Source organism: Cavia porcellus, unplaced genomic scaffold (assembly GCF_034190915.1).
Source record: "Cavia porcellus strain 051 isolate PalLab524CR breed Dunkin Hartley unplaced genomic scaffold, mCavPor4.1 scaffold_9, whole genome shotgun sequence".
Lineage (NCBI taxonomy): Eukaryota > Metazoa > Chordata > Mammalia > Rodentia > Caviidae > Cavia > Cavia porcellus.
In genome coordinates, this window is record NW_026947492.1 from 20,045,069 (window position 1) to 20,063,419 (window position 18,351).

The 18,351-nt window shown below is 41.9% G+C and overlaps 1 protein-coding gene across 8 annotated transcripts in view; it reads right to left on the minus strand.

Annotated features, from left to right (window-relative positions):
* Positions 1 to 812: 812 nt before the first annotated feature.
* Cdon (cell adhesion associated, oncogene regulated) overlaps positions 813 to 18,351 on the minus strand; it is a 93,128-nt gene continuing 75,589 nt past the window's right edge. For 4 of the 8 annotated variants that reach the window (XM_063256027.1, XM_063256025.1, XM_063256026.1 and 1 more), the window contains exons 19-20: positions 4,801 to 5,075; positions 813 to 4,256 (exon numbers count right to left, since the gene is read on the minus strand). In XM_063256027.1, coding sequence (XP_063112097.1) covers positions 4,090 to 4,256; positions 4,801 to 5,075 — 442 coding nt within the window. In that variant the 3' untranslated portion in view covers positions 813 to 4,089. Of the gene's footprint in view, positions 4,257 to 4,800; positions 5,076 to 6,382; positions 6,664 to 6,750; positions 6,782 to 9,584; positions 10,227 to 18,351 lie in introns of those variants that run through there. The other 4 variants (XR_010049718.1, XR_010049717.1, XR_010049719.1 and 1 more) reach the window with 4 other exon arrangements.

Consider the following 18,351-nt stretch of genomic DNA (forward strand, 5'->3'; position numbering starts at 1 on the left):
ACTGTCAACTGCCAGGATGACTCACTGGCTGCATGTGTGCGTCTGAGATCTGGGTGAAACACAAATGAATGCTTGTTCAACTGGTGAGAGTCGGGCCCCAGGGCCGCTCCGCAGGGGACAGGGGACGCAGATGAGGAGAAACAGCAGAGCCAAGGGTGATCTGCCAGCAGCAGGGGACTGGCGCCTGCCAGGAGACAGAAACGAGGCAACCTGAGTCACTTCCTCGGTTCCCACAGACAGAGACTTTATTAGAAAAGAGGTTTCGGCCTCCCTCAGAGCTCTCAGAGCTGGAGCGAGGGTTTAAGGCAGGCTTATTTAAGTTTGGGAAACGAGACACAGAGGGACATGAAAGATCTTGACTTTCTGGTCACAGGAGCCTAGGAATTTTCATTTTGGAGCAGTAAAGCAACTTCTTTTCAGGCATGTGAATTCCTACTCCTGAGTTCATTACCACACGAAGCTCTGGGTCAGTGGTAAAAGTGTGTGACAGGACCTCTTCCGCATGGCTCTGCCTCTCCGAGCTGCCTTCCTCCTTCCCAACAATGCTGTGACCTTGCGAGGCTCCCTCAGCCACTACACAGCCCTGGCCTCAGGATTTTGTCTCCTCAAGCACTCGCCCAAGAGCCTACTCCTTCAGGGCCTTGACAGCTGCAGCCAGCGCGGAGGGGTGAAGGCACTGGGATCCTGGGCAGCCAAAGCGGACTTTTGGGGGAGAATTTTGGGGTAAGATAGCATACCACTCCCATCCCAAACCACAAGGCCACGATACAAACCGAGCATCTGCACAGCTCCATTTCACAGGCCAGGCTATATGGAGAGCAGCATTCTCTTTTAATATAAAATCATATCAATAAAATAAAACCTGTCCAAGCTACATTTAAAATATGTACAATTTCAAACATATTACAACTTCAAGGAGAATAAAACATTTTTCCGTATGATACAAAACATGCATCTCAGAGTCACTGCTTTAAGAGGGCAACACAGGCAAGTTCAGTAAGCGGGATTTCACGGCGGTTTCATAATTGGGATGAGATATGTGACATGATTGCCTGCTATAGATATCGTGATCTACAGAGACTTACTCCTTAAAAACAAAACTCAATAAGCAAAGCCTTCTGAGAGCCCACTTCACAAGATTTAGAACATTGTGATTTGTCCCGAACCTGGTACAGTGCCTATCACCAGCTCATCAGTGCATAAATAAAAGCAAACATCAAGGGCAGATGGTGACATGATGTAACGGGAGTAGGGATTTTAATGCTGATGACAAAGCATCATGTGGAATTCTAGGCCAAGGGACATACAGAGGCCCGGCTGATGTCAGGCCGGGTGGGTGGTGTGAAGATCAGATTCTCTGGTAGGAGGTGGGTGGGTGAGTGGCTGGGGTATCGAGGGGAATATGGTAGGTACTGGAAGATGAAGTACTGAGCAAAGCACTCTGACCAGGTGGGACAGAAGGTAGCCAGGGCCCCAGAGGAACTACACAGCAGAGTCCACGCTGCAGGATGGTTCTATCAGAGAACCTTGCTTCAGGCTTCTGGAAAGAGGTGTGAAAAAATGGAAGGAGTATAAACAGACTCTAGATAAGGCTGGGATTTAGCTCAGTGGCGTAAGCACCTGCCTTGCAAGCATGCAGTCATGAGTTTGATCCCTGGTACAAAACAGACTCCAGATAAACCAGGATCCAACTCAAGCTCTGCGGCTCACTGTGTGAACCACAAGTTTTCACACCTGTGATGCAATTCATTGTGAGGATTAACAAGATCACAGGACCAAGCGCCATGCACAGCGCCCAGTATTCAGTGGTTCCACATCGCTGTGCCCCATGCCATCCAAGGTCCTCTTCCTTCCCAGGGAAGCAATGTTTGGTAGGATTGTTTCTAGTGACCATGCGGGGCATGAAAGTTCAGAGCCTCTCGTGCCTAGGGAGAACTGATACCTCCTAAATATAAAGGCTATTATATATATTTATATTTATATATCTCAATATATAAAGGCATTTTTATAAATAAAATACAGTTAAAAGGGATAACACTTAAAACAGCGTTACTAACAACATAAATAAAGCAGTCCACGAGGAGATTGCCCTAAAGGTAAAAGGCGGCGTTCCCTTCCTCATGGACAAGTCCCACGTTCAAACTCAGTCTTTAAAAGCAGTTTCTGACCTAAGGCTCATGCAAGTCCACCTCTGTCTCATGAGCCAAAATGCTGGCCCATGGATTTTTCCTCCCTGCTTTTCTGAAACTCCCCCCTTGACAGCAATGCCGAAACTGGATGGGGAAACACTGACTGCGTTTTTGTATTTTGTGTACCAAGACTTTGTCCTTTGCTAGTCACAGAAGCAAGGGCTGCAGCCATCCCTCAGGCAAAGCTCCTCACATCTAAACAACAGGAAGAGTAAGCCCCGAGCACCACAGGCTCGGACACCTGGAGTGTAGAACCTGCTTTTATAGCAACCTAACACTGCAGCTGGCTGTGGCCTCAGATCCCCTTCCCTGCACTAGGAGGACTCTGGCATAGAGACCAAGCCTAACTGCACATCTTCACTACCGGTTCTATTTATAAAAGACATAGACACACGTCGGGAGTACTGATGCATTACATAGAAAAGCTGATTAACATAGTATTCCATTATTCTACCCCACTGCAGTTTCTGGGAAAACTAAATTTACTTATTTATGTTGGAACTTCTTCATTCTACCTGAAGAGGATAACTTTTTGTTTCTTTCCCCAAAGGGATACACAATTCAAGAAGGAAGGGTCACTTACACTATGAAAGGCATACAGTGTTGGGTTTCTGCTGTTACTGTTGCTGTCTGTCTGTTTTAATATGGAGCAGAACAGTCTTCCACAGACAGCTGCAATGTTCTTGTCACTCGAGGCAGCAGTGGCTGTGACGCACAAACTCTGCTGACCAAATCTTTAAGTGCTAGGTTACAGCTACTGCATTCAGGAAAAAATCAGGAAATTTCCCTCTAAAACGCCTTTTCCTCTAAATTAAGTCCTTCCTGATACCCTGCTATAGTTTGGATCTTGAGTTTTCCCAGAAAGTTAAAAGCTTGGTCCCCCGATGGTACCCTCTGGAGGTGGTGGGAATTGGCGGGAGGTCTTTGGGTTACTGGGGCCCTGGCCTTGCAGGAGACTCCAAGACCCTAACCCGTTCCTCCTCCTCTCTGCTCCTCAGTGGTGATGCCCGCCTCCTGCCCCACCGTGTGCGACCACCATCATGTGCTACCTTGCTGTGGTCCTAACCAACAAGGTCAGCTGAGCATGGACTGCAGCCTCTCAAACTGCGAGCCAGCACAAACTTATTCTCCGAGTTTACTTTTTGAATCACTTCGTTAGAGTGATAGAAACTGACTCACACACACGCATGCATGTCTTCTGGGCCCATGCTGGAAGGGAAGAAGTAACCGTCCTCAGAGGGGTGGCGCAGGAGCACGCTACTATGGAGTATCAGACTGCAGAGTTTCTGCCAAGAAGGGCCCTTGAACTCTACACTTTTTACTTAAAATACATACCTTCCTCTGCAAGCCAGCACCTTACGGTCTTTTGTTTGTTCCTACTTTTAGGATCAGTCAAAAGGAGCCCCATGAGGACAGTTTTATAAATTAATGTAGTGTTAAAGCAGTGGGACAGTAAAGCCTTGATTCTCCCCTTGGCCTTGAGTCTCTTTCTTTTTTTTTGGTTTTTATCGGTACCAGGGATTGAACTCATGACTGCCTGCTTGCAAGGCAGGTGCTTATGCCGCTGAGCTAAATCCCCAGCCCCTACCTTGAGTCTCTTTCTGCAGACTGCAGTAATCCAGCCAGACCTTTCTCTCACCCAACACCACCAGAAAATTGAACCATGCAAAACAAGGTTGTTTCCTACTGAGAGAGAAAGAAGGACTAGGGAAGGGAAATTTTAAGGCATAAATATAAAAGGACACACATTTTAAGATACATTCACATGAAGTTGCTACTACAAAAAAATAAATAACGATCTTCTGTTATTTGAATTAATGTCCTTTCCACAGTTCATTCCTGGGCCTGTTCTGTGCAGCCACTGGCTAGAGAGGGAACAGGACTTGGTGTCTGCGCGGCCTCAGGTTTCCTGGGGTTGCTGAAGGACCTCTGATGAGCTGTCTAAAGGAATGCCAGGAGGAGAGCACACTGCCATCTTCCCAGGACAGTCTCCTGAAGTGGGTGGCAAACTAAGAGGATTCCAATTTAAACTTTTATTCTCCATTTCTAAATGGCCACAGCTGTCTCCTGAAAAACACAAAGGTTTGGGAACATTATGACATGAAAAAAGTTGACTTTTACACAGCACTCCAGAGACATTACTTTCAGCAATAATAAAAGAAGAGTGAGCAGAAGTACAGTCTGGCTATGCTTGGCTTGAGGTTGAGCAAGACTGATTTAAAATAAAACTGAGCTCTCACGAACAGTTATACAGTCCGTCTGGGATTAAAGCAAACCCCTTATAAGCCCCCAGATAGTCACTCACAGAGGTTACAACTCAGATGTTGAAGGGGCTCATGTTCACAAAATGCAATCTGCCCGCAAGTGCTCTGCTCAGGCGCAAACTGAATCCAAACCTGATCAGATACATTTTCCAAAATGTATGGGATTAATTGTCCGAGATGAAGAATGCACATAATAGCAGAACTGCAAAGCAGCCTTTCTCTGTCCTGTCTCCTAACTCAGTCTCTGAAGAGGAACGTGAGAGCATCATAGAAATCTCCTGGACAGAGTTCTCAGCTAGGTGAAGACTACCCTCGGAGACCGCTCACATTTAAATCCCCTCCCATACCTCTGCTGAACTCCGTGGTATCTTCTGTACAGTCAGAGTTGATGCCATTTACACTGTCCTGACAGCAGGGGTGTGGGGTAGATGCTGGTACCACACCGTCCTTGGTGCTCTCCAGAGGTAACTGGCCACAGTCGGGGACCATGGCAGCCAGACACACGGGCATCTTCATGGCACCGAGGGGCTTCATTTCCAAACCATCCTGAGGGCAGGGTGCTACCACTGGGACCAGAGGAAGGGGGCTGCTGCTGAATGCGCTGTTGGTTTTGGTGAAGCATCTGTGGGGTTTAAACCAAAAGGAAAGAAGTATGTCAAGAGGGCACAATCATTAAGTGAGCTTTTTGAAATACCACTTGGTATTTTGAATTCACAGATTCTTAAGATTGGTGCTTATAAGTAATTCACGATTTGAACCATCAACAACTCGAAAACTGTAGTTAGAATTCAACGCAACAGGAGAATACATCCAAAAGGCAGGTAATTCAGAACAGGCCCTAAATGACACCCCTTCCCACAGGCTTCCTTTTTTTAGTCCACTGTCAGAAGGACTTCCTTTCTCTCCAGTACTGCGGACTGAGCTACATTTCCAGCCCTTAAAAAAAAAAAATTCTAAGACAGGGTCTCATCTCTAAGCAACCCAGGCTTGAGGCAAACTTGCTATCCTCCTGCCTTGGTCTCCCAGGGTGCTGGGATTATAGCCCACATAGCTCCTTCATGCTATTCCTAACTGGCTCCCAAATACAGCACACATGGAAAGACCACTAGCCACTGGAAGGGATGAGGGAGAAAAAGAAGGAAAAGAGAAAAAGCTAAGAAACTCACAGCCACCTGAGAGAAAATGATCTTATGAAAGTCAACAAAAGCCACACAGCTGTGCAATCAGGTACATTCTCCCTCGTCCTTCAAGGAAACATTTTAATGCCCAAAACTCAAGGAGTCTTTTCTTGTCCGGATTGGAGAATTAATTGCTACAAGATTTCACTTCAATTCCAACCTACTCTCATATCCTGTCTTTGGTTAACATGTGCACTTTAATTTTCTTCTGTTCTTTGCGCTGGTTGGTTGTTCTAGTTCACTCACTCTTCTGAGCACTGGTTAATTTTCCAATTCAGTTACTGTTCTTTGTGGAGCTGGAATTTTCATTTGGACTTTTTTTCACTCTGTTTCTCAGCTGGAATTTCCCATATGTTCATTTATTGTGCGTATTTTTTTCCTTTAAACCCCTGAATATAAGAGGTGCTAATGTCATTGCTGGCTCACTCTCAAGGTCTTTTACTGTTGACCTTTCCTTTTTCCCCTTGAGCATCTAGCTTTGCAGATATACAGTCATCTTTTCCTTGTTGGATTTTTCCCTCTAATCCTCTGACCATTCTGTTGTCACTGAACTTGGTCTCCTGACCCTTCTCGCTTGGCCACCGCCTCAAGACTCGAGAGTGCTTGCAGGCAAAACCCCACAAACCCCACGCTGCCCGAAGGGTGAACTCTCGTTCAGTTGCTACCTGTCTGGCAACTTCCCAATACTTTCAAACTGCCCGCATCTTATCATTATTACCCACTGATGATCAAACTATTTCCAGAAGCCAGAGCCTTATAAATACATATTTTATTTCTAAAATTGGGAATAAGAAAAGCTTGAGGATGACACTGGATTGGGCTTTCCATGTTTGATAGAGACCACCAGGAGTGCCTGTGCTGACACTAGGTAATGTCAGGGGGTAAAGAAGTCTTTATTTCCATCCTATACACACGGAATGGTACAGGGGCGGGGGGCTGCAGGGTCAGTGAATGAAGTCCATGCATCTGTCCCTCACGGCTCTACTAATTCGAGTCAATGGAAACACCAAGTGCTAGGAACAAAGACACAGCCTAAAAAAGAATAAGACGTCAGTCAGTAAAATACGTCCTTAACTTAGCTAACTCCAACTTTAATTTCAAATGGAAAAATATACTCACTACATAGTTAATGGAATTCAGATTTCGTCATCTGGAAAGGAAGCAAAGTAGGTGAGGCATTCATTTTTACAGAATGAACACAGTATGGTCAATTATGACTTCACATTTTAATAATACTACAGCAAAAAAATACATATACCCGAGTCAATATGACCTAAGTGTTTCCACGTGTATCTTAACTTTTTATAACTTTTTTTTATCGGTACCAGGGATCGAACTCACGACCGCCTGCTTGCAAGGCAGGTGCTTATGCCGCTGAGCTAAACCCCCAGCCCCTCCACGTGTGTCTTAAGCCAATAAAAAGTGAAGAAAGTACTGGTGTAAAAGAAAGTTTGCTGGAGCCAGAATCAAGAGTATGCACTTCTCATTCATTCTCTTGACCACTGTATTCATTTGGCTGTGAAATTTATTGGTATCTTCCTTTCCTATATATTGTCTTTTATGCTCTCAATTTTCAGGAGAAAAGGAGTTGTGGATTCAATGAATACAACCCACAGACTCTTAAATAAGTTAAAATGTAGGTCAAAGAAAAAATTCTGGATTTAAACTACTATACTTACTGAGTACTGTGATCTATATAAATAATCTTATCCAGGAAAATTATTCATTCAGTGTTTGCTGGATCCTTCCATATGCCAACCACCATGGAAGGTACTGAGAATACAAAGGTAAATACAGCAGAGATCCCGCTCCCAGGCGAGCAAAGGAGATGAACAAGCCCATGGTTACAACATCACATGTGTGACATGACACTGAGGCACTCCAAGATGCCTTAGGGCTATGTGGCCGAGGAGAGCTGGGCATTTCCCATATGTCTAACTAGAGACAGGTGTAAATTCTTCCATTCTCTATCACACTTTATTGTTTCAAATTGCAGCATTTATATTAGATAGCACCTATGGAATTGAAGTACAAGGGGTTCTCTGACTTCAACAGATCAGAAATTTCTCTGGTAAGGGGAATCTATATGTCTGCTGTGATTTGTTGGAATTTCTTAAAAATTAAACTCCTGGCTTCTGATTATGACTGGTTAGTTTGCATCGGAATAGCTACACTGCTAAGAGCAACGAAAGAGATGGAGGATTTTACTGTAAATCTGTGTGAGGTACTAGAGAGCTACCAAAGTACACAGAGGAGACTGAGCTTCTAGAGAGAAGATGAATATGAACTTGAATATCAGCCACACTTTTCTCCTGGAGGCCTACTCTCAGTTTGATGCAGAGTGAAATATTTAGACATCAAGAAGAACACAGAGCTGAAAAGATAGAGCTGGAATTCAGAGCCTGCCAAGGAGAAACGGCCTGTACACACATCGAATTTTTAACAGAAACCTCTGAAAGAAAACAACCTAAAACTAACCATAAAGCAAAAACACCCAGGTCTTTTATAAGGACTGAAACTCAGCATTGGATCCATCCAGTTCCAGACTGGACTGCCTGTCAGTCTGCCTGCCCTCACCCAACTGCCTGTCAAAAGCAAAAATAAATTCTTCCTGGATGAAGGAAACATTCTCTAGAGCCTGTACCAGTTTTTCCACGTAATGTCTAGAACTCAGTAAAAAATTAGCAAGCATTCCAGGAGGAGACACAAGTGATGTAGATACTAAATTGATGAAGACTTTTTAAATCTGGATAAAAATGTTCAATGAAATACATGATTGAATGTTATCTCATAACCAAAACTGAAGGTTAAACATTTGGAAATTCTGAGACTAAAATAACACATTATAAATTCAATACTAAGTGAGGATCAGAGTTGGGTTCAGACATACAGAACTGCTGAAGAAGAATCTGTCACTGCAGATTTCAGGCAGTAGCTCCGGAACATAAAAGGACAGAAAAACAGAACGAAGCTCAAGAGATGGATGAGACACAGGGCAGTGAAAACTATGTCTTTCTGATGGGTAGAAATGAGACAGCAACAGAAACTATACTGGGGGAGAGAAAAGGCTGACTTTTCTAAAACTGATGAACGCTCAAATCACAGATTCAAAGCTCTATGAAACCCAAAATAAATACAAAGATTACTCTTACAAATGCCAATGACTCAATGGCCAGAAGCAAAATACACAAGGAACATCATGAAGGCAGCCAGAGGGAAAAGACCTATGACCCTGAAAAGAGGAGTAGTTGGGCAGATGATTTTCAACAGAAAGGACAGAAGCAATAAAATATTGGAATGGCATCTTTAAACGCTAAAAGGAAATAACTGCCAACCTATAATTCAATAAACAGTAAAGAAAAAATGCTTTAAAAAGAAACATGAAGACATTTTTAGACCAAAAACTGAAACAATGTGTTACCCTCAGACCTGTACCAGAAGAAATACTACAGGAATTCGTTCCAGTTGAAGGAAAATGAGTAGCAAGAGATAGAAGGAAGGAAACACAGAGAAACACGTAGCAACAAAATGTACTACAGAAATTCTGGGCAAATACTGATGTAGATAACTGGAATGTCTTAGAGGATCTTAAATGCTTTTATAATAAAAATGGATAGTAAAACAGAAAAGCCTGGGTTGGAAAGTGCAGTTAAAGTGCTGTCAAGCATCTGTATTGCCTGGGAAGTGGTGAAGTACTCATAATGTTCCACTGGGCTCCGACTAAAGCTATCGCTTCCAGCAGCTGGCGCAGAGTGATGACACACAGCAGACCTCAACTTGTACAGTAACGAACATTAGGATGTCAGACTTCTTCTATACCGCGCTTCTAAACAAGTGCATAAATTATTAGGGAGCAACAATTAAACTAATTAGTCAAAGGATCTCACGACAGCCATACCCAACAGTAAGATGAGACACGCACGTTAAAAGTGAAAACAAACAGATGCACTTACCCTTTGGCTTTTCCTATCACAATAGCATTATCTCTGTCTGTCCTTGCTTAATATCTGTTTTCTGGCTTGATGGTTTCTCTAGTATCTGATAACTCTGAAGTTTTCTTGGCTTCAGTCAGGATCCAGGAGGACAGGTAATGACTGCCCTTGGTGTCACATGAGACTCTTTGGACAGGAGGACAGACAAGTACTTAACGAAATGAAATCTGCCAGTGTAAAGGCGTCAGACACGCTGGGTGAGCCTCTGGCCTAACGGTTTATTTCTCCATGACAATCTGAAGGTACTGTTTGTCATCTGTATTTAAAAGGCAAGTATCAGATCAGAAAGAAAAGGTTCCACTGAAAAGAAGTAAAATTAAGCTGAGAAAAAAATTAAAACATACTTGCCAGAATCTGAAAAGCCAGGGAGGTTCCCTACAAACAAAATATACTAAGTTAGTAATTGTTTATGTAGAGCTAACATCAGTGAATGAATTTCATAAGGTTGATGTAACAGAACACTGAAGACTCACCAGACAGTATGATGCTCTTCTCCTCTTCTAGGTTCTTTTTTCCTGGTCTTTTCTTTAATTTAAAGCAAAGCTGCAGGGCAAGACTTGAATGAAGTCTGTGGTCATTCAGACAGCCAGATTATAAAATACACTGGTCAGAATGACAGTAAAGTTAGATGGATGGGGCAGAGGCCAGGCAGGCCGGACAGTGGCATGGGCCACTGCAAAGTACCAGAATTGGTGTCATGGCACAGGCTTGTGTGTTGCGAGTAACAAACCTATTAAACACATGTGGAAAATTACAGATAGCACGACAGAGCTCTCTGCTAACTACTATTCTTTATATCTGTTTTTCAGGTAAGTGACACAGGAAATCATAGCAGTGTTTACTTTTATTCTGAACTGTGACTCAATTATCAAAAAGGGGTAGATAGAAACACAATAATCAAAGTTTAATTTATAAAGCAGTTATTACCCAGATTTGAGCACAATAAACCACAATGACTTAAAATTTTCTAGGTCACTAACTCAACTCATAATCATTAGCAATTAGCCACTTAGCTAACCAAACGTAAATACTTCTACCACATTACTTTTTGTTCACGTGTATCAGATGTCTACATGTATCAGAGTAAAAACAGCTTTAACATGGAGGTTACATGTTAAAATGCAAGAATGCAGTAATTCTGCGTTCTGGTTATAAGAAAAGGGATATAATCTCTCTTCTAAATGTAATTAGGTATAGTATGTAAAATTGTTCACAGTGATAATGCCTGAATGAAATATTCTAATACAATCAAATGATCACAAATGTCTGTACATGTAAATTTAAAAGCTCCAAATCTCATGTAGTGAAGGGAAAACAGTACAAACATCTGTAAATATATACTTTTCATGAGACGCTCTTACGATGCATGCTTTAGAGATTATACAATATTGCAGACCTCTCAGACAATCTTTCCAAGTGAGTTGTCTCTCACTTGGCGAAGTCTGACAACATCAAGAGAATGCTGCATCCACCTCTCCACATGCAAAAGTCTGTGCTGCTGTAAGAACTCTAGTAGCTTGGGACCTCTCCGTTTACTGAAGTACCCTTTTGTAGATGAAAGACATGACTGACCAAACTACAAGATTAGAAAATGACTCTACTATAGAATCACATAAATAAAAAATAAATAAATATTCTTTAATCAACAATCTGAACAGCACAGATAAGGAAATAAGAGGCTATCACAGTCGTATAGAATTGTGCTGGGAAGAATAAGGTGCTTTTGTAGTTAACTGCACATATTCTGGATATTTCTGTAACCTATAGAGCATCCCCGATGTACTTTGTAAAAGTAGTTTACCTACTGCACAGCTGAATCTGTATTAAGCATGATCGTGTAGAATTTATTAAATGAGCATGTAAGTTTCACACTGAGATTCCTCTTTTGGTTGTCCCTAGAGGGCAAGGACTAAACATCCTCACTGTCTACACCAGAATGAGAGCTCCCTTTTTGGGATTAACTTTTTGGTGACTGCCACATAAAAGATGACAATAAATGACTGAGTGCATTAGTGACTGGGCAAGTAGAAACGCACTTAACATAGAAACAGAAGACCGTTGGTGGCAGTGCAGACTGGTACAATGACTGCGGAGGTCAGTCTGGAGAGTCCTCAAAAAGCTGGGATTGAAAGTCCCATTTGACCCAGCTATTCCACTTCTGGGCATATTCCCAGAAGAACTGAAAACATCATACCACAGTGATATATGCACATCCGTGTTTATAGCAGCACAATTTGTAATAACCAGATCTTGGAAACAACCTAAGTGTCGATCAACTGAGGAATGGATAAAAAAGATGTGGTATTTTTATACAATGGAGAACTTACTCAGCTATAAAGAATGATCACATTGAGATATTTATAAATAAATGGATGCAACTTGAGACCATACTCGTAAGTAAAATAAATTAAATTCACATGTGTAAATACCATTTAGGCTCCCTAGCATAAGAAATGGTAAGAGTACATAAGATACAAAAACCTCAATAAATTCAGTGAAAGGATAAGAATCTGCTCAAAGGGGGAAAACTAATATCTCAGGGAAAAGGAGGAAAAAGAAAAAGTAAGGGAAAATAAAAAATATCTAAAATTATATAAACATACTTAGGATAGCTAAGATGTTGGGCTACAAATTCTATAAGGTCTTGGAACAAAATAGTTAACATTCGTAAGATTGGAACAATTGTGCTCGTTACTGTATGGTGACCTGAGGAACTGCGGAAGATCATTATGTAAGATAACAACCCTAGGTATGCTCCTACCACCTTGTTTTAAAGGCCTATGTTGTCAGTGTTTTGGGCTCTTTGCTACTATTGTCTTTTTTGTTTCGAGTTTTCCTAATTTGTTTTGTTTTTTCCTCTAATACAAAAAGGATAGGTATACATGTAAAGGCTTACACATGCTTAGAGCTTCTCCTAAACAGTTTATGAGAATTGATTATATAATGCATGATGAAATGAACAGCTACTTTGAAGAAAAAGAGACATTATGTTATCCATTGCTGATTCTGTATCATCATGCTGTGAAACCCAGTAATGCCATTATTCTTTGTTCAGAGTGATTTTAGTCTCTTTTGTATTGTTTAATTTCAATATACATGAAGATATAAATAGCTATTTTGAGAGAATGAGAGACATTATGGCAGCCTTTGGTGATTTCCCTATCATCTGCTTTTGAAGGCCTATAATGCCTTCACCACTCTGTTCTGATCAGTTTAATACTATTTTGTTTTGTATGAATTCATTGTGTGTGAAGACATGAATTTAGAAGAAAACAAGAGACATTATGGTAGCCAGTGATGATCTCCTGTTGTCTTGCTTTCTGTGTCACTTACATTGTTTTCTTCTGATTGGCTTTGTTGTGTTTAGTTTTATCCTCTTTAAAATAAAAAAATTTTAAAAAGAAAAAATAGACCAAAAGCATTCCTCTGGTGATAGCCACCTCAGCCTCCAGGTTAGAAACAGGAGACACCTTTGGAGCGATACACACTCTTCCCAAAAGGGAGGTATTGATTATATAAACAATTAGACCCAGGACTCTAAATATTAATTTTCCTTAGGAAGTAGGCAGACTACCATAGATGGAAAAAGGCTGAACCTTCAGCTTTACGTACTTTCTTCTGTTGGCTTGTGGCTAATTTTGAAGTAGCTCAATGGTCAGAAGCAGGAGAGGGACTGAGATATAAAAAACACAGCAGCTAGAAAAAAGTTTAGAAGTGTCAGGCAACTAATTGTTTTCCTACTCAATAAACCAGCTGGGTGGATTACACCCTAGGCCTAGAAATACCCTAGGCCTAAAAGAGTCCTCACCAGAATTCAGTGTTCTTGTCGCCTCTCCGAGAGTTCTGTTGTCATCTAAGTGTATCTGGCGTCTGTTGACAAGAGACTTCCAAACTCTACCAGCGCACGTTCAGTTCACTGTTACACAAAAGCCTGCAGACCACTTACAGTATCACTGCTCTCTAAAGCATTACTCACAACGGTTTTCTTCCTCTTCTTGACTATCAGCCACATAGCTTGTACTTTTTTCCCCAGAGGAATTATATACATTTTTCCAAGATGATCCTTCCTGGCTACTTCCTGCCCACTTCTAGTCTCTCTAGACCCTTTTAAAGTTAATATCTCATTCTCCCCTGATGGGCTCTCTCAGTTTGTTCATCTGTGAATTTCATCAGTGTCCTCGCTAGTCTCTTTTACAAATTAGCAAGACTGATGGCAAATGGACCCAATTTAGTGTCAATTCCCTCCCAAGAAACTAGCCAAGCCACTGACAAAGCACCTCTGATCGCACACCCACAACTGCGTTAATGTCTTCCGAATGAGAGGAGCAGAGAAAGATAGAAAGCTCTGCCTTTTCTGGTTTAACTCTGTTTAACTCTTGAAGTGCCCTATACACACAGATTCCCGAGTGAAGTCTCTACTGTAGGGAACTGGCTCCTTGACAATTGCACTATGTTTCTTTCCAGCCGCTCACAGTGAGCTATTATAAATCGCACTTAAAACCTGAAAAGGGTTCAAGTTAAGGGAACACAGTGGGGCAAGCAGTCATTTGTAACATGCCACAAAAGCCTCAGAATCAAATAAAACCTCTCCACTGCCCTCTTACTCATGCTCAGTTTTCACATCGCTGCCCCAGCTAAGATAATAAAGACAAAGTTTTCTCTCCAGCTAGTTATTACTAAAATAGAGGGACAAGCAAAGGGGTTGAGGGTTGGCAATGTCTTCTTTCTTCGAAGTCTACTCCAACTAATACATGTACGTTTAAACACAAGACAGCAGAGAAAGAGGATGGAGGAGCAGCAGGGTGCAGTGCAGGTGAACTTCCATCAAGGGCCCTACAGAGGATGTGTCCGGTTCTTAGGCCTCTGTGGAACAGGACGGGGAGGTCTGTGAGGCACCACCACACAGAATGTGGCGGCCCCCAAACTCAGCTCCTCTCCACTAAAGGACGACAGGTCCTCTTCATGGGAAACAGTTAACCTCTACTGCCAACCTATTTGACCTAAGAGACACTAAGGAGATCAGTGAAACACACTTGTGGGTTCGTCTGGGGGGTTTTGGGACTAAGAGTCCCTGGCTGCCTCCTCTCTGGCGCTGCTCCCCAGTGCTGCTTCCAGGATGTCACCAGGTTATTGGCTTTGCCCTGCCTTGTCCTTCCCCTATGATGTTCCCACCCCAGAGTCAGCAGACCAGGGGTGGAAACTTCCCAAACTGTGAGCCAAAACAAACCCTTCCTCCTGAAGGCTGGCTGCCAGTTCTGCGTTTTGTCCTCACAACGAAAAGCTGACTACCACATCATCTCTGCGTTCCTAAGCTCAGTCCTCATACCCCGTGACTTTGATCTTCACTCTTCTCTGAACACACAGCAAGGCAGCAAGCAAAAGTGAGATAACATCTTATAAGAACAACTACATTAAGTATGTGAGAGCTGAAAGTGAACCAATACCTCAATTAAATATACAAAAGCAATCAGCCAAGGACTCTGTCTGCCTTGATTTCATTCAAGTCTGGATTTTTTTCATTCAAGTTTAAATCACTTTGATACAAATGATCATACTCAGTAACATAATTCCAATCTACACTCTTGACCAACTTTGTTTTCTCTGCCTCTCTTTCTTTTAAACAATGTGGGGGACGCCTTCCATGAAGCAAGCTCCGCCATGCTGACGGGTGCGAGGAGCACCCCCAGCTCCCCGCTGATCCAGAGGTGACATGACTGCACTGAGAGAAGGGAGTGCTAGAGGCTGGTGGTGTTTGGTTGACTCTGCAGGCCTGGGGCTGGCAGTCTGGGCATCTACTTGGAGGATGGCAGTGTGCACTGTGGCAGTGGCAGGGGTTTCTTCCTGCTTTGTTTTTGAAATCCAATGTTTTGTTCCATTTTACTGTTTTGTTTTATCCCTGAATCTGGTAATATGAGTGGCTATTTTGAAGATAACAATATACAGTATTGTTCTGTTTTATTTAGATTTACAGTTTTGTTTTAGTGAATGTTATGTTCTGGTTAGTTTTATTCTGTTTTGTCTTGTTTGATTTTGCTATGTCTGATGCTATGACAAACTACTGTGAAGATAACAAGATATATCAGGGTAGCCACTGTTGATTTCCTATTTCCCTGTTTTGAGGTTCTGTACCACCTTCACTGCTTTGTTTTGATTGGCTTTATTCTATTTTGTTTTGTTGGAATCTATTCTCTCTTTTTTTGGTACCAGGGATTGAACTCACAACCTTGAGTTTGCCAGGTAGGCGCTTTTGCTGGTGAGCTAAATCTCTGGCCCCTTTATTCCCTTTAAAATAAAATAAATTTAAAATTTTAAACAGTGCAGGGAATTGAACTCAGGGGCTAATACACGCCAGGCAAGTCTCCCACTGAGCTACATCCCAGGCCCCACAAGACCAACATTCTCATCTGTCTCTTTAACTTAGATACCAACTGGTATTTGAAGTTAAAAGGCCTGAAACAAATTCATCACCTTTCCTCAACGTACCATTTTATTTAGTTTCTTATTTCTATGACTACCACATTGGCAATTACTCTGGTGCTCACATTTGGAACATTTTAAGAGCCCTATCAGCCAATGGCCAAGTCTTAAAGATGCCGTCTCCGCAGACTCACTCAGGCCTTCCTCTGCGTTCTGTGATGGTTGTAGAGCATTCCCTACAGCCCAGTCTCCCTGTCTCCTCTCTCCAACCTAGCCTGTGCACTGCTTCCATTTGTTGAGCAAAACTGCGTCAATGAACGGGTCACATCCTTCCTGAGAAGCTCGTCATGAATGAGAAAGTCACTAGCCCAGTGTTTCTCAGTGTCTAACACACAGCTCTTTGTGGCTACTGTAAAAAAGACTCACATCCCTCTTACTTAAGATTTTACAGAAACAAGGTTTTTATATTTCTTAAATACAAAACAGTGAGATTCAATCTGTTTTTTCAAACTACTCACTATACTCCTTGCTATGTCTAAGAATCAATACTATTAGATTGTGGGCTCTCTGAAGGAAGGATTGGGCCAGTGCCCAGTACATGGTAAGCACCCAAAATATGTCTACTGAACTGATTAGTAACTTGTTGATATAGATTCAGTCTACTTTTATATCTTACTGCTCTCTACTTCCACTTCATCAGCTGCTCAGAATATTACACTGGTTCTCAAAGCACGGCCACAGGAGCACCAGCATCAGGGTTCCTTGGGAACCCATTGAAAATGCAGTCTTCGGCTCCACCCTAGACTGACTGAATAAGGAAGTCCAGGACTAGCGTGGTGGCACTTGCCTATTATTCCAGATACCAAAGAGGCTGAGGTAGAAGGTTCTCACCTCAAGGTCAGTCTGGATAATACCCTGGCACTTGTCTCAACATTTTAAAAGTGCGAGTTTAGTTCAGTGATAGAATGCTTATTCAGAATGCACAAGACCCTGAGTTCGATCTCTAGTACTGTACCCCTGAAAAGGAAGGCTAGGAGTAGAGCCAGAACATTTATATATTTATAGGTACCCTTAGTTTCTAACACCATGGAACTCAACTATTTATTCTTGAACAAGCATTCTTCCTCCCCATTTCTGTGACTACTCTTGTAATTCCTTGAAAACACCTTATTTTCCAGGACCTGCCTAGTGATCAGTAAGTGGTTTTTTTTTTTTGTTTTTTTGTTTTTTTTTTTTTATAGAACAGCCAGAATTCTACAATGCCCATTTGATAACCCTTAGATATTGTCATTAACATTTTACCTTTTTATCGACAAACTATATTTCATACTATATTAGGAAAAGTGAGGTTACTCTTAGTTAATAATGCTGATGTTCTGAAAGAGTATGCTTAGTATAATTTTGCCTATTTTAGAAGTAAATCATGTATCATCACCTCTCAGCATTTAAAACTTACTACAAGTTTTACCATTTTGTGGGATCTTGAAAGGAGATACTTGCTCTCAATTTCAAAGTCATAAGAATTAAAGCATGAGATTTAATGGTTCCAGTTTTCCACAGTTGACACTAAGTACCTATAGACACATATCTGTTGACTTACTAAGTGTCAAAATCACACACATAGTCTTGGTGGTGACGAGGTGAGCAGACCTGCCCTTCACAGGCAAGTTCTCGTGTAAGACCCTTTAAGCCAGCAAGAAAGAAAAGTTGGTTTTTCCAAGCTGAAGAGAATTCATCCAAATGAATCACAGACTTAAGCAAAGCCCAAGTCTACTTATTGTTAGCCCAGAGGTCCTCACGTTACACCGTTCTACTGTGCAGGAGCCCAGGAGGACCATTACAGACAACACAGCCTATGCTCAGGCAGAACCACTCATTCTAACTCGGCATCTGGTCACTCACCAAGTGTATCAGCCGGCTCCACTGGCTCTTTAACAAGTTTTCTTAACAGACTGTGGTAAAGAACATGCTCAAGACAGAAATGCACTATGTACTTCTAGTACATAAAGCAAGCAGATAGCTCTTGCTAACATAACTGTAAGATGGGGTAAGTAAATGATAACAAAAGTCTCTAGGAAGATTCATTGCTTCATTCATGGGCTCTCAAAACTGTGGAAACAATGTACTTTTAATTCTATGGTTGGCCACATCCTTCTTCAAGTTCTGGTTTTAGTATCAACTGGTTACCTTTTAATTTATTTAAAAATGATAGGTCAAATCTGTTTTCAGTAATAAAATATCCAAACTCCAATCCATACTCCAGTTATTTTAGGTACAAACAACCATTATAATTTTTATAGCTGCAGCATTT